The 15,507-nt window shown below is 41.1% G+C and overlaps 1 protein-coding gene across 9 annotated transcripts in view; it reads left to right on the top strand.

The window, feature by feature from the left end:
- The window catches only part of Elp4 (elongator acetyltransferase complex subunit 4), a 195,056-nt gene that overhangs the window by 63,356 nt on the left and 116,193 nt on the right, over positions 1-15,507 (top strand). For 7 of the 9 annotated variants that reach the window (XM_063256731.1, XM_063256727.1, XM_063256726.1 and 4 more), the window contains one exon: positions 2,724-2,866. In XM_063256731.1, the coding sequence (XP_063112801.1) occupies positions 2,724-2,866 (143 nt within the window). The remainder of the gene's footprint in view (positions 1-2,723; positions 2,867-15,507) is intronic. The other 2 variants (XM_013146774.3, XM_003464482.5) reach the window with 1 other exon arrangement.

Below are 15,507 nucleotides of genomic sequence, written 5' to 3'. Positions count from 1 at the left end.
GTATTTTATGAATACTTATTATTATTTGTAACATTTAGCTGTCTTTTTTAGAGAAAATGTTTGAGTGTTTGTTTTATAGTTTTGGACCTCAAAAGATTTCTATGTTTCTGATATCTTGATTGTATGTTAATACCATGTGTGTTGGGTAGAAGAAAACCTGCGAACTTGTTTTTCATGTAAGAATATATTTGTTTTCATTTATAGTTGAAAAATTAGCCTTTAAGTAGTAACAAAATTTTATGTCTACCTTGTGAATACTGTTAAACTGTCATGTTGAATCTTAATTTCTAAATAATTTGATAACAATTATAATGAGAAAAGCTCCCAATTTCATTTTTACATTTTAATGAATTATTTGTGTCATATATATGTAAACTGTCACAGCATGAAATCAATTTTCTGCCTTGATTCATCCCAAATCTGAGATTTCAATCACATTAATATTGTAATTAGAAACATTAGTAGAGACGGCGACTTAAAAAGCATACTTCTCTTCTTGGCAATTTAGCATATTTCTGTGAGTGCACAGGGCTTCGACAGGGCTTCGAGAACCTTCAGCCCAGTAATAAATTTATTAACTCAAACTTAAAAGAAGTAGAAAGTCTCTCTTTCTTTCCCACTCCCCATGGCCAGTCTGCTAAAATAGATTATTCATGCTTGTTTGATTCAGGTAGGCTTTTGCAAGCTTCCCTGCCAGGCCTGGGAATGGGCTACATTGAGGCTCTTTGAGAAGGCTCTGACGCAGACTAGGCTTTTATTGCATGGTGTTTCATTATGGCCAAATCCGAGTCTCCACCCAGTTTGTAGGCAGTCTGCTTAGCCTTTGAATCAGGAAAGGTTATCACCTACCGTAATCCATGCTGCTGCGTGGATTAGGGACACCAGTGTGCCCCAGGGTTCTCAAAGAGGATCCTGGAAACTTCTGGTTTCTTCTCTTTTTGCTGTCTTTACTAAATTCTATTGGGCCTCTGGGGGATTTGCATCTGAAATGGGCGACCTGGTGTTTTTCTCAATGAAGACATCAGATCAAAGTTCAGTTAGTCAAGGCCTTTCTAAAACGTTGAGGGGGCTTGGGCTCACACAATAAAAAGATGAGCTCCCGGCAGAGACTGCAGTGAAAACATTCTGAACCGTAATCCGGATAAGGAATAGATTATAGGCCAAAGAACAGACCTTGTTTAGGACTAATGCTAAAACCTTGTTTTAGACTAATAACTACATTTAAAAACTTTGCACCCTGTTTATATGAAATGTATTTTCAGGCATATAATTTATTTGTCAGTACTTTCATAGTAGGTGGATAAATCATACTTTGGGATCTATAGCTCTGTATGTAATATCACATTGGAAAGATTAGATGGAAGCCAACTGATCTCTTGCATTAATGAAAATGAATAGCATCTTATGGAGAGATGAACAGTTATTTTATTAGGAAAATAAATGTCAAATCCGAGAAAATGCTTCTTGTAGAAGTACTTTATCCCATTTTACTATATAATTTGATGGGTATAGCCATTTAATTTACAAATAGAAATTTTTGAGTGTTGAATGCAGATATCTAATATCAAGCAAATTTTTGTTTTTATCTAAGTTTAAAAACTCATTTAGTAAGATGTAAGATAAGAATTCACCATATATAGTTCTTCTGTTTCTGAAGAGATTATCTAGTTTTTTTTCAATGTTTTGAAATTTGCCTCTTTTTTAGCATTTAGGACAATGGAAATTATATAAGATTAGGTCAGAGCTTTTACTAGAAGCTATGTCCAGGTGGAATTTGTTAACATTTCAACTTTGGGTAGAGAAGTGTGTGTGTGTGTGTGTGTGTGTGTGTGTGTGTGCATAAACATGTGTGTGTATTTTTTTTCTAATGTGTGGCATGAAAACACAGACCAGAGCCCATTCAAAGCAATAAAATAATTAGAATTTTATATCCTATATAAATACACTGTTAGTAGGTATTACAGTTTCTTAGGAAAAAGATAATTTGCTAGAGAAGTTATTAATAGAACTACAAATCAGGAATTATCAATAAACTAGTTGAGTCTGCCAAATGTCAATTGGTCTGTATAGTTAATATACATTGTGCTGCTCTACCAAGTACAGTGTCCTTGCTCAGAGTAATATAGTGCCTTTTATGCCCTAAGCTTAATTTGATTTGATTTTTTTTTTTTTTTTTTTTTTGACACAGGGTCTCACTATGTAGTTCAGACTGGTCTTGAACTCCCTAAGCTTACTTTGAAAGCCTGTAAGAAATACTGAACATACATGTGCTTTATCTTGTGAACATTTTATTTTAAAATTATACTCAGTAATTTAAATATCTGGCTTTGGGGGTGGTCCTCTCACTAGTGAGTTAATTTTGATTAGTTTTCATTTAGTTCCTAGTAATTGCCTATTTAATTTTTTTTTGGGCCAGGGATTTAGCTCAGCGGTGTTAAGTGCCTGCCTGGCAAGTGCGAGGTCATGAGTTCAATCCTCGGTACCAAAAAAACAAAGCAAAACAACCTGGGATCTTAAACATTAAGTAAGAATTATATATTCTTTATTAGTCTTAAATTACTCTTTAAGATATACAGTATAGTAAAAAGTCTTAATGCTTATTAAATTTGGCAATAAACATTTATGTATTTAGGTACATAAGTATATGTCATTGTTTTGCTGACTATAAGATGAAATTGTAGTGAAAAATAATTTTCTTAAATAACCAATGTGGATGGTTTCAGCAGGTTGGACCAGTGTTGTCTTCAAGATTTGGTCATTATTATGATGTATCAAAAAAGATCCCACAGGAGCTCCTGCAGACTGCAAAATGGCACGGCTTCTTTCTTCCAGACAACATGCCTTCACCGCTCGCCCTGGAACCTGGGTAAGTTTGGTTTAAATGTGGATTCTGGTTAGAATGCGTGTTTCCCACAGCTTTTGAAAGAGTACATATCTAAGCTCACGTACCCTGATAGTCAGCCTCATTATGACAATGTGTAGTCATAATTATACAGAGACCTCATATTAATTCTGTGCCTGTTGTTGCCTCCTCCTCGCCCTCACCTTGGTGTTCTCCTGCTTGTTGTGGTCCTGAACTGCTAGAGCACGGTTGCCTTAATTTACAGCCTGAAAACTCTAGATACCAGGCTATTTATGGCCTCTGGATTCACTTTCCCAAAAGCTATGAACCAGTTCTCAGTCAGCGTCCTTCAACACGCAAATACTGACCGAGTGCTTCTTGACAATAATAGCAGGGAAGGTGCACTCTGGAACAGTAAGTGCATGCTTTCCCAAGACTGTTTAGTTATGCTGTAAATAAAACAGTCTGTATAGTTTTAGGTGAGGAGAGGATTTAGAGTTTGGATTTTACAAGGAAGGGTTTAAATGTTAAAACAACCCAAATCCATTTATCCTGTTAATAACTTCAGTAAAATGGGGCACTGACAAATACAGGACTTGGTGCTGAATAATTTATAGAATGTTAATATTTAATTTCAATTCCTGTTACAGTAAGCTGTAGAATACAGTTGTAGCTTTGGTTATCTTTAGCACTATAAAACTATTACTTTCGAGGTGAAATGAGTTATTACATGAAGATTTAGTGCACAGGAAGTTGTGAACTGAGCCTGGAAAACCGCAGTGTCCTCTCGGAAAGTAGGCCGAGGGCTCCGTGCAGACCCTCCCCGGGTTCTTAGGCATTGTGCTCCTGCAGCCTTTCTCCTCTGCGTTGGGGTCTGCGTCTGGAGGCACCTCTCAGAGCCCCGCTCCTGTCCTCCCAGCAGGAGAAGCTGCCAGCTGCACCCTGGAACCCCGCGTTTACCCTGAAGAGGCAGGCTGCACCTCTCCAGAGCTGTTGGCTGACAGCAGCGGTTCGGGGCTCCACTACTTCCTCACTGAGCCAGGGTTAGGCTGTCCAGGCTCTCTCTCGGCTTGGGGCTTCAAAGGTTGGGCGCCTCTCGCTTTCACCTTCTGCATTGTGAAGAGAGCCCTGGCGGAGGAAGGAAAAGCTGTGTTCCGATGCTAAAAGTTCCCCCGCCTGCAAATCATGAGAAGATCCTCAGATTCAGTGAAAATATCCTCGTGTGACAAAATTGGAGCTGAGGGTCAGGGGAAATGCTGCCTCGTCTACCACGTGGGCAGTTGTGGTTAATTTTACACCATTGCACTGCCTATGCTAGCACCTAACTGCCGCCGCACAGTGAACCAGGCTTACCTGCTGCCGTGGGAAGTACACGCAAACAGCTTTTCCCAAACTCCTCACGCAGTGGTGGCAGGGCCAATGCAGAGCTGGCTCCCCCAGTCTCAGCTCCGGGAAAGGTAGCGTGACCAGGCTGGTGGCTGGCGGGGAAAGGAGGACCCTTGGGCAGAGCAAGGACCCGGGCTGGCCCAGCACCCCGGGAAGGGAACGTGTGCCATTTAGGAAATGTGTTTGGGGCTATAGAACTTTTCTTAGGACAAAAAGTACAAGGTTTTTATTTTAGCATCCAACAACTAAGCCAAGGAAGAGATTAACTGTAGTTGCTTGCATACCTACTGCAGGTGGGTTACCATTCCAGGCTTTTCACCTTGAACATAGTTAATTTTCCCCCAAGCCTCAGAAGAAGTGGCATTCTCTCATTTGATAGGAAGCTTAAGATCAGAAAGGCCAAAGAACGCTCCCTGGTTGCCTAAACCCAGGTGCCCAGAACCTGTACCCCAGAGGCCTGCGGCCACCCTGAATTCAGGGTACAGCCTGACCAGCAGGTGCGGGGAATGACCCCCTGGGTTGCCAGAAGCCTGGATGCAGGGGTCTCTAAAACATATTTTCTGAGTGTTTTTTGAAAACTAGAAGTTTTGTACAGAATGGGAAATTTATAGATTTTAATTATCAAGACAGTATTTCATTTCATACTAGTTAACTGATAATTCATTTATTTCATATTAAACTTAAATGCTTAATTAAATGTAATTAAACTTTAAGCATGTAATTAAATTAATTTTGAAAATGGGTACTTTACCATGTGAGATTTATTTTAATTTATGAAAAGTGTATGCTCATTTCACTAAAATGAACTTTACTGGTTCATTTATAAAACAATAAAGCTAAGCTTTATAGTTGTATTTCCTATAATTAAGGCTAGAGTATATAGCTGTATCCCACTATCATATGTGAAAATAAATATATATAATTTCATAATTTCTAAAGGTGCTATTGACAACATGTAGATTTTTACAGCAAATAAAACTAAAGTTCATTTGAAATTTGCAATAATTAATTTTAAATTATTGACAGATTTGCATTTGTAAAATGTTAAAAGATACAGTTTAAATTTTCATAAAAACTTGGTATGTTTCACAGTATTGTCAAGACAGTTTTGGTGTTTCATCATCATAAACTGAGTAATCCAGATCACAAAACAATGGATGAGAAGGCCCATTTGAGGCTTGCTGTGTAGTCTGAGTTTGGAGTGGGGCACTTTGCCAGGCCTTAGGTTTAGAGGAGGTGGTGAGGGTGGAGCCCCAGCTGATGGGACTGATGTCCTTACTGAAGAGGAGGACACCCAGGAGCCTCTCAGACAAGCCTGTGTACACACAGCGAGGTGGCTGGAAACCAGCCCTCTTGACACTGGGTCTGGGGCTTCCACAGCTCGGAACCAGTAGAAGGTAAACTCCTCATAATTAAGCACCCAGTCTCTGGTCTGTTGTGATGCAGCCTGTCTTAGTCTGCTTGTGTTAGTATAGCAAAACACATGAGATTGGGTTGTTTCTAAAGAACAGAAAGGTGTTTTTTCACAGTTCTGGAGGCCAGAAAGTCCAAGATCAGGGACTGGCAGGTTTGTGGTCTGATCAGGGCTCCACTCTACTTCCAGAGGGGCAGCTGGTCCCCATGTGCTCTGCAGGAGAAATGCTGTGTCCTCGAATGGCGGAAGGTGGAGGAGCAAAGTAGCCAAGTGCTGTATAAATCCTCTTTTATGAGGGCCATAATCCTATTTAGGAGGGAGAAATCCTGATGGCTTCATTACCTCCACAAAGCCCTACCCTTAACACTGTCACACCAGCAACATTGGAATGTTAGAGGGACACATTCAACCATAACAGGATGTTTCTGAGCCAACTCACATTTCTGTTACATTGTAAAATGGTATACTTTAGCGGTAGGTATTTTAGATCTTGGATGAGTTTGCATAGAGTTGGTAGTAAATAGAACTCTTTTTTTTTTTTTTTTTTTTTTGCTTCTTGGAATTTCAAGCCTTTAGTTTTACTCTTTTATCCAAACTATGAACAGTAATTTTTTTACATTGGCTAAGTTTTGTACTGATTAAGTTGAATGAACTGAATTCTGAGAAAATTAGTTACCTTTGTAGGGAATCTCATAGGACAAGACTAACAGAGGTTGGAAATAACACTTAAGGTTTTAGAAGTCACTCTGTTTCTCTTTCCCTGCCAGCTCTCCTTGCCAGCTGAAGTGAGCCTACACAGGCCTTCCGTCACATTCTCCTCCGTTGTGTACAGTTGTGCTTCCCACTCACTGCTCCTGACTCAGGTGCAGCTTCTGTCAGACAGTAATCACATTACACTGGGATTATGTTTCTCCCTCGAGTATTATAATCTTCAGGGAAAAGAGCTTTGCTTTCTTCATGTACAAGTGCCTGGCTCTAGGACTCTGGTGTCTGTATTTGGTGAATTAATGTATCCTACACCACAGCCTTGTTCTTAGCCCCGAGATTCAGGAGGAAAAAACAAACATCTGAAGCTAGGCTGTGTAGAAGTATATCACAGTTCAAAAATACTGTACAATTCTTAGGTTGAGAAATAGAGAGCTACAGAGTACTTAGACGTCAGAAATAGAAAATTCATACTTACAAGAAGGAATTATGGAACAACACTTAACAAGACTAAAGTCTGGAAGAAAAGTCATAGTTATAGAAATATAAACCATGTTATTAAAATGAGCTAGTCAGTGGTACATTAATACAGGGCTCAGCACAGAGGGAAAGACATGGTATAATTGTAAATAGAGATTCTTTTTCTAACTGCTTAGCTGGTGGTAGTGTAATTAAAGTAAAAATACCTGAAAATTTAGACATGGAACTATATTCTAAACTTAGTTTTGACCAATGAAGAGGAATTACTTATATGCCTACCTTCTTCTTTTCCTCCTTCCTATTCTTTAAGGGGCTTTATGGCTCACATTTAAAATCATTTGTGTTTAAAGGCAGGACTGTTGGATGGTGATTGATATTGGGGTGCTAAACTCATCACTGGATTGCCTGGGATCATGTAAGTTCATAGCTGTTAATTATGGGCCAGGTGGAAAGCAGTCCCTGGAGACATGACCTGGAGGGTGTATTTTTCCTGGGCTCCTCCTTCTCTTTCTACTCCCTGGCTACCACAAGTTGAGCAGATATCTTCCATCATGCCTTTCTGACATGCCGTTTCTGCCATGGTGACAGCCAACCATGAACTGAACCCCCTGGAAACTGAACCAAGTAAACCTCTCCTCCTTTATGTTGGGGCTGTCAGTATTTTATCCCAAGAACAGGAAGGTGACTAGAATCGCAAGGTTTGCAGTTGCGCTTAGTGGCTTGTCCTGCTTCTCCATTCATGCATGCATGCAGCCAGCACTGGGATACGGGGTTTCGTTTTATTGCCTTGCACACCGCGCTCCCCATCCTGGATCCTCTTGTCTTCTTCATAGGCATAGTCTCTCTCATATGCATGAACGTTCTCCCAACCTTCCATTCTTCCTTCAGTTAAGTCATCTTTAATCTCTTTCCTTCTCCTCTTTTTGCATGTAATCTGTCATCAAGCTTTATCAGCTGGATCTTCAAAATACATCCAGATAGCACTTCCTGCAGCCTTCACTTCTGATGGTCTAGCCAACATTTCTTCCGTGTATTTGCCGGAACTTGTGGGCTAGCCTCCCCACTGCTCTTGCTCCTTGGTGTCTACATTTCCCCTGAACAGCCCCACTGGGCCTTTCAGCACAGCACGGTCCAGTACAGCTCTCTGCGTGGTGGAAATGTTCTAATCTGTACTGGAAAACGGCAGCCACCACCAGGTGGTGAGTGAGTACTGGAGATGTGACTCGTGAGGCTGAGGCCCTGAAATTATTTGATCTTATTTCACTTTAATTAACTTAGAGTAGCAGCAGGTAGCTAATGCCTAACTTCTTACACATTCCAGTTTTACAGCCTACGTCAGCTCTCATCAAACTCAGCTTCAAACCTTCCAATGACTTCCCGCATTCTAACAGGGATCCCAGAGGCCTTTCCCTCACCTGACTGGTTGCCATCCTTATCTCTCTGAACTCTTAGGACTGGGGGCAGGGGACCGGATATTGAGAATGTTTTCCAGGTATTGTACAAGGTCTAAGACTGTGCTATTCAGTGGAATAAACCCATACATGCACCCAACAGTGTTTCCTGAACTCGTTCTCTGAATGTTAACACTTTTCATGAGCCTGCCATAACGCTAACTGCCATAACTCTGGGTTTATTGTATTACTGGGTTACCCTTCTGACATGGAGCTTACAGATTAGTGATAAATCATCAAAATTGAAAAAAAAAATAAACAATAAAACTGGACATGCAGTTGAGAATTGTAGAGAACATTTTCCTGGTGTATTGTCTGTGGGGTACTCAGTCATAAGATAAGAAGTGAGGACTCCGTTGTTTCAGGCAAGACCTTTCTGAAGAAAAACAGCCATGAAAAGAGCACTAGTCTAAGAGGTGTCCTTGACAGGAAGCAGCAGATGGGCTGTGACAGGCAAAACTTAATGTTCTGGAGACCCAAAAGCTCTGGTGGCTGGAACAGTACGAGTGATGGAAGGAGCACCATGGAGGATGGGCTCACATTGCTCTTGAGAAATCTGGTCATGAAGGGACAGAGGAAGCGGAATCAGTGATGTTTTATTCTGTTTTGTTATAAGTGAAAATGGGGAAATTAAATAGAGGAGGAGCAGATGAAGATGTGGACGAGGGAGTAGCAGTCTCTGAAGACACAGACATCTCCTTTGCCATGAATCGCAGGTACAGTCACCCACTGAAGAACGCTTGCTTAGCTCTTGGGGTGTGAGCCCAGTGGGGAAGGTACCAGTCTTTCAGGTTGTATGTTGGTGTTGCATCTGTGCCAAGATTTTTGGGTACGGCACTATTGAAATTCTGCCAACTGGAGCAGTAGAAGTCAAAAGAGCAAAGGGGATTAAAGTATTAGGAATAATGAACAAACTGATTGACCATAACCTTTAGGCGGAAGAAAAAGAATTGAGGACAACTGCTGTTGATATGTAGGTAGAAGAACTGGCAAAAGACTTACTGACCGTACAGAGCAAGTCCATGAACAGAGCGAACTACCAACAAGAGCAGTGTTGTTGAGACTAAGGCGTTTCCACTAGGGCTGTCAACCAGGTACAAGGGTTAGACCAGCTCGCGGAAGACTGCACGTCCAAGCCCTTCTCAGATGACCAGGAGAGTCACAATACTGTGATAAGCAAGCATTATTTCTGTAATGAGAGGAAGAATTTCAAATCAATGAGCATAATCATCTGGGGTAATATAATAAAATCCATATCTTATATTTCACATCTTAAATATAGGGAGTGAAATACTAAAAGTAGAAGAAAATACAAAGGATTGTCTTAATTATTTAGGATAGTATATACCTGAAACTCAAAGCATCAGCCTTCATTCGGAGGTGCCCAGACTCTGTGGAGAAATGGTTGATTCAGAAAAAAGAAGATAAACCTGGAATGTCTTTTGTGTTTACATAGGCTTAAAAAACACTGAAAATACATGGAAAAGCCGCTCCCACCGACCATACTGGAGAAAGCTTGAGCACCAAACTGACAGTAAAGTACTGTTTCCCGTTTGATGACACAGGAAACCACAAGTACACACTGGCACAAGTAAATGAATACACTAAGAGAGTGCTGAGAAACAGAACAACTAAGTAGCCTCAAAATACCTGCATACAAGCTGTTGCTTAAATATCGAGGGGAGGAGAGTGATTCTATAGTGAGAATCACTAGTGAGAAGCCAGCAGGTATCACCTTGGTAAAGTTTATATCACCAATAATGGAGGAAGTCCAAGTCGTGGAGCACTTGGTAAGACGCAGTAAGGAGATTTTTGATATTTCAAATGCATAAATTTAAGTCTTCCTTAGTGTCTTGTTACTAATATCTGTTCATAATACGTAACTACATTCATCGTGGGGCATTGTTGCATACGCATATCACTTCTTAGTCATTTTCCCTATCCTTCCCCTTCCTGCCCACATCCAAGCCTGAGAAACGGTGTAGCTGCATTTTAACTCACACACAGATACAGAGAGCATCCGAGTCAAGGAATCTGGCCTGACAGAGGCTGTGCAGAACACAGGCAGCTGCATGCAGCGTGTGATTCCGCAGCAAGTCCCTTTGCCATGTCTGATCCCATGAGACAAGGGCAGAACTCAGCAGAAGCCTGAGGGTGAAGTGACAGCGTTGGCTGCCACTTGTATCACTGTGTCACAGGAGATGCTTGTGTTGTTCTTCCGGAGGAAGATGCCATTTGAAGGAACCATACCTAAATGGTTAAGAAGAGATGTTACCCTGTCAACAACTTACTGTCAACAAGAAAGTTTTCTTTGTTCTAGATTTTTTAAATAAGCTTGAGAGTATTTTAAAATTTTTAAAATTGTAAGCATTTAAATATTTCAGTAAATTAAGACATTTTTTGAATTGGTAAAAATAAAAAAATTGAGTGCCCCACTACAAAATGGGCAAAATATACCAGCTTTGGGGAAAGCTGAATGAGATAACTAATGTGCTACGAACAGCGCATGAGAGGAAATCAGTTCTCAATAAATGTGGAGCACAGGCCACAAAGGCGTAGGAACAAAAGCACTAGACAAATTGGACGACTTCAAAAGTATATTCTCAAAAAAAGATACAGATTGAGCCACTAACCCTCACTACTAACTACATCAAGGAAATGTCAGCTCAAAGAAATAGCATTTTGCAACTGTCAGGTCCTAGAAAAACAAAAGGAATCCAAATGCCATACTTGTAGAGGAGAGAAATTGTAATGGTAAGAGCACAAATCAATGAAATTGAAACCAAAATTATGACGAAGGACCAATGAATGAAAGTTGGTTTTTGAAAGGATAAATAACATTTATAAACCTGTAGTCAGTTTTATCAGAACAAGGAAAGGAAAAACCCACATTAATGCAATTGGAGAAAGGGTGAAATTGCAACAATCCAGAGTGTTATAAGTAACTGTTTTGAAACTTTATATTCCAATAAACTGGAAAATCTAGAAGAAATGGATAAACTTACCAAAATTGAGCCAAGAAGATGTCAAACTCCCAGATAACCCAGTAATTGGCAATGAAATTGAGGCAGTTAATTTAAAAAACAAATCGAAAAACCCCTAACCAGTGGAGAAAAGCCCAGGATCCAGTGGGTTCACGGCTGAGTTTTGCCAGAACTTCAGAGAAGAGAAGAACTAACACTAATATTTCCCAAACTCTTGCATGTAATTGAAGGGGAAGGAGCCTAAACTCATTTTTTGAAGCCAGCATGACTCAAGTACAAAAACTAGACAATAATTCATTAGAGTTGCTTCACAGAAAACTATAGGCCACTGTCCTTATAAATAGATCAGAAATCCTCAACAAGACATTGTTTTGGCAAACAAGAGTTCAACAAGTCATTAAAAAGATCCCATATCATAGTAACATAAGCTTCATCTCAGGGAGGCCCGGGTGCTACAACATACATGATCAGTAAATATATCACATAAGCAGAAGGACGAAAATCACATGATCTGTATACATGCAGAAGCAGCCTTGGACAAAATCCAGCATCCATGCATTAGAAAAACTGATGAAAATAGGCATCTTAACCTGATAAAAGCTATTTATGACAAACGCACACCCAATATCATACTATATGGGGAGAATTTGAGAGTATTCCCTCTAAAAACCGGGATAACAAAAAGGCTGTCCATTCCCACCAATGGACTCCTGCCCAATATAATACTCAAAACTTTAGCCAGAAAGTCAGACAAGAGAAAGACATAAAAGGGTTATGGATTGAAAAGGAAGAAATCCAACTTTCTTTGCAGATGATTTGATACCATCAGATATTTTATACAATAGTCCCCTGTGCTGGAGACGATAGGGAGAAGGCATTTGTGTTCACTGTGGGTGGATAAATTGTTACCAACAGAAGCATGTGAACAGTGAGGGTATAGTTACTTCATTTTTGTTGCCATTGTGCCATTTCTAGGAATTTATCATGAAGAAATCATAGCCCAACTTAGTAAAGATATATATGTGTTTGTGTGTGTGTGTGTGTGTGTGTGTGTGTGTGTGAATGATCATCATGACTGTGGCATGTTGAAAATCCAGAATAACATTTCTCCCTGTCGCTTCACTGAATAAAGTATGTTGCATCCAAACAACGGGGCTAATTTTCACCAAAATGAAAGATTTTTAAAAACTATAAAATAACACCATATATACTGAAATGTATAAATTATAAAAAATAAATATAAATTATATATAATTTATATTTAAGATATACATTAATACAATATACCTCTACTCCATTAATATTTTATATTAAATATTGTATATTATAACTATATGTAAATTGTATAAATTTAGTAGTAATAATAGTAATTATGTCTGAGTGTTTGTATAATGAGTAATTTTTTATGGTTTTTAAGTCTTTGTTAGTACAGGTTTACAGTATATAATGATTATGTTCACCTTGGGGAGCTGACACATAATAAAAATATTTTTTACTTCCCCTTCTCTTCCTCCATCTCTTTCATCTCTTGGTCCCCTTTCCTTTTGCAAAAGATCTTTCTCCTTTGCAGATGATTATTTATTTATTTAAGGATTGAGCCCAAAGCTCTTGCTCCACATTTTCAATACTCTCTCACTCTCTCCCCTCCCTCCTTCCCTCTCTACTTTGAGACAGTACTTAGTCACCAGGTAGCATAAACTGAGCTCAGACTTGCAATCCTCCTGCCTTAGCCACCCAGAGTTGGAATTATTAGGTGTAGGCCACTATACACTTTTAATATAAGGGATTTTACTCAGGCAGTCTGGGTTTGAGTCCTGGCTGTTTCACTTATTGGCTTTGTAACTTTGTTCAAGTTACTTTACTTTTCCCTTGTCTTTATGGCTGTAAAACTGGGTAGTAGTAGAAACTACTTTGGAGAGTTACTGAGTGTTGAAATAAAACTGTGGGGCTCAGCACACAATGGCAGGCATAGTAAGACGGCATGAATCTTGGCCACAGTCATTGTCATCATTTCTGTTATATGTTTGCAATACATTTTTTATCGACAGAGAAATCAGCAAAGTTACCTTGTTCCATTCTACTTCTGTCAGTCCTTCAACTGGAGCATTTCAGTAGTATGTTGATCCCATCAGGATGATACTAACATTATTGAGAATAGATCTTTCTGTCAGATACTATTCTTAGCTTTGTCCTTGTTATTTCATTTTGTTCATAGGAAAATTCCATTAAGTTACTAATATTATCCCCATTTTTAAAAGTATGAGATGGACAGAGCAGATTTAATTAGTTGACTTGTGGCACATGCCTATAATCCCAGTGCTTGGGATGCTGAGGCAGAAGGATTGCCATGGGTTCGAGGTCAGCCTGGGCTACATAGTGAGTTTAAGGCTGATTTGAACTACATGGTGAGACCCTGTCTCAAAAAAAAAAAAAAAAAAAATGTTACACAGAGACTAAATGTTGAGGAACCCGGAATAACTAAAACAACCCCAAAAACCAGCTGAAGGTCTGATGCTTACTGATTTCAGAAGTGTATCACATAGTTACTGTAATTAAAACAATATGGTACAAAATAAACATATGGCACAAATACAGACAGCCAAGTCAGTGGATTGAAATAGACAAACCAGAAATCATCTCGTAGTGTTGTTATATGATCTTCAGTAAGAGTGGAGCACCCTTAAGAGAAATCACTGTCTCCAGCAAGTCGTGACGGGAAAACTGGAGAAAGACATGGCTTGCGAAAGTTAACACAAAAAGAATTAAAGACCTAAAGATAAGACCCTAAACTATAAAAATTCTGAAAGAAGTCATGGAGGAAAAGCTTTATGACACTGCATTCTGTAGTAATTTCTTGGCCCAGGCAAAACCTTCACACCAAAAGCCCAGGCAATGACAGAGGTGGACAAACAGTACGACCTCAAGCTGGAAGCCTCTGCTCATGCAGGACATGGGTTCACAGTCTTGCTGGGCTGATGGTGGTGACTGTCTCACTGGAGTGCATTTACGAGAAACTTGCTGATTGAGAACACCAAAGATTAGAAAACTTGAGTGTTGGTGTAGAGAAATAGAACAGCTGGTAGAGGAGGCAGGGCAGGAGTCGCTTTTCTTATCTGAAAGTGAGATGACAGTCTGTCAGTATACTTGTAGGAAACATCCAATATGGCTGTCGGAGAGCAGGGCAGCTGGGTATCTTTCCACGGGCAAGGTCTGTGAGCAGCGGGGTCCTGGCTCCGTGCTGGAGTTTGGCAGGAGACCATGCAGAGATGTGCTTGCAGAGGTTGACAAACACCTGGAACTGAGTCTCTGGTGAGCAGCACAGGTTTGTTTCTGAAAGTTCTAGACGCATGGAAGTTCAGAATCGGGGTGCTGACCGGGCCAGGCTTCGGCAAGGCCTGCTTCCCCCACGAAGGCTGCACACTAGTGGTTGCCTCACAAGGCAGAAGCTCCCCTAGCCTCCCCTAGCCTCTTTTCGAGGACCCTGCTCCCCTATGCATGGCTCCCCCTCGAGCCCGATTTCATCCCAAAGGGTTCATCTCTGCATCCTGCTGTAGCCCAGGGTCAGCACGTAAATTTCGGGAAATGCAGACATTGGACTGCACCTGGCAGTGACCTTTCCTTCTGGGTGACAGGCCGCACACTGAGAATGAAGGTGAAGACACTGGAGATCTGGATGGGGGCAGGACCACGGCGCAGAGGTGGCCAAGTCACTGCGGGCCGGGTGTGCAGTGCCCGGGCTTGGTGGACTGCAGCGGCGGGCAGGGGCTGTGGGAGGCCTCGCTGAGAACCAGGGAGATCAGGATCGAGGGGAGGTCCCAGGGAGTCCAGACCAAGTTGCAGTTCAAGCAGAGTCCGCCTCTTGCAGGAATCCTCGCCAGACCCTGGGGGCGTGGCCCGGAGCCCTCGGTGCTCTTCTGAAGGGCCGCCCCTTGCGGCCGCCCATCCCTCCCGCAGCACCATTGACCGTGTTCTTCTCCCGGCTGGGTTTTCTGTGGTGAGCTTCCTCAGACTCACAGTGGGAGAAAAGCGTCCGAAAGCTCAGTCAGTGACAGCCTTCAGGGTAATGGGAATAAGGCTTTTCACCTGAAACGGGGAGAACAGACCGCACCCTCCTTGGGCGCAGCTGCCACTTGGCAGGCTGGCCTGAGGTGTGGCCGGGTGGGAGCACCGAGCCTGCTCAGTGCTTGCACACGGGAACCGGAAACACGCGTGTAGGGAGAATTTCGGTGGTACAGGTCCTGTGTG

The sequence above is a fragment of the Cavia porcellus genome, unplaced genomic scaffold, assembly GCF_034190915.1.
Source record: "Cavia porcellus strain 051 isolate PalLab524CR breed Dunkin Hartley unplaced genomic scaffold, mCavPor4.1 scaffold_9, whole genome shotgun sequence".
Classification (NCBI taxonomy): Eukaryota; Metazoa; Chordata; class Mammalia; order Rodentia; family Caviidae; genus Cavia; species Cavia porcellus.
This window is presented reverse-complemented; position numbering and strand designations above follow the sequence as displayed.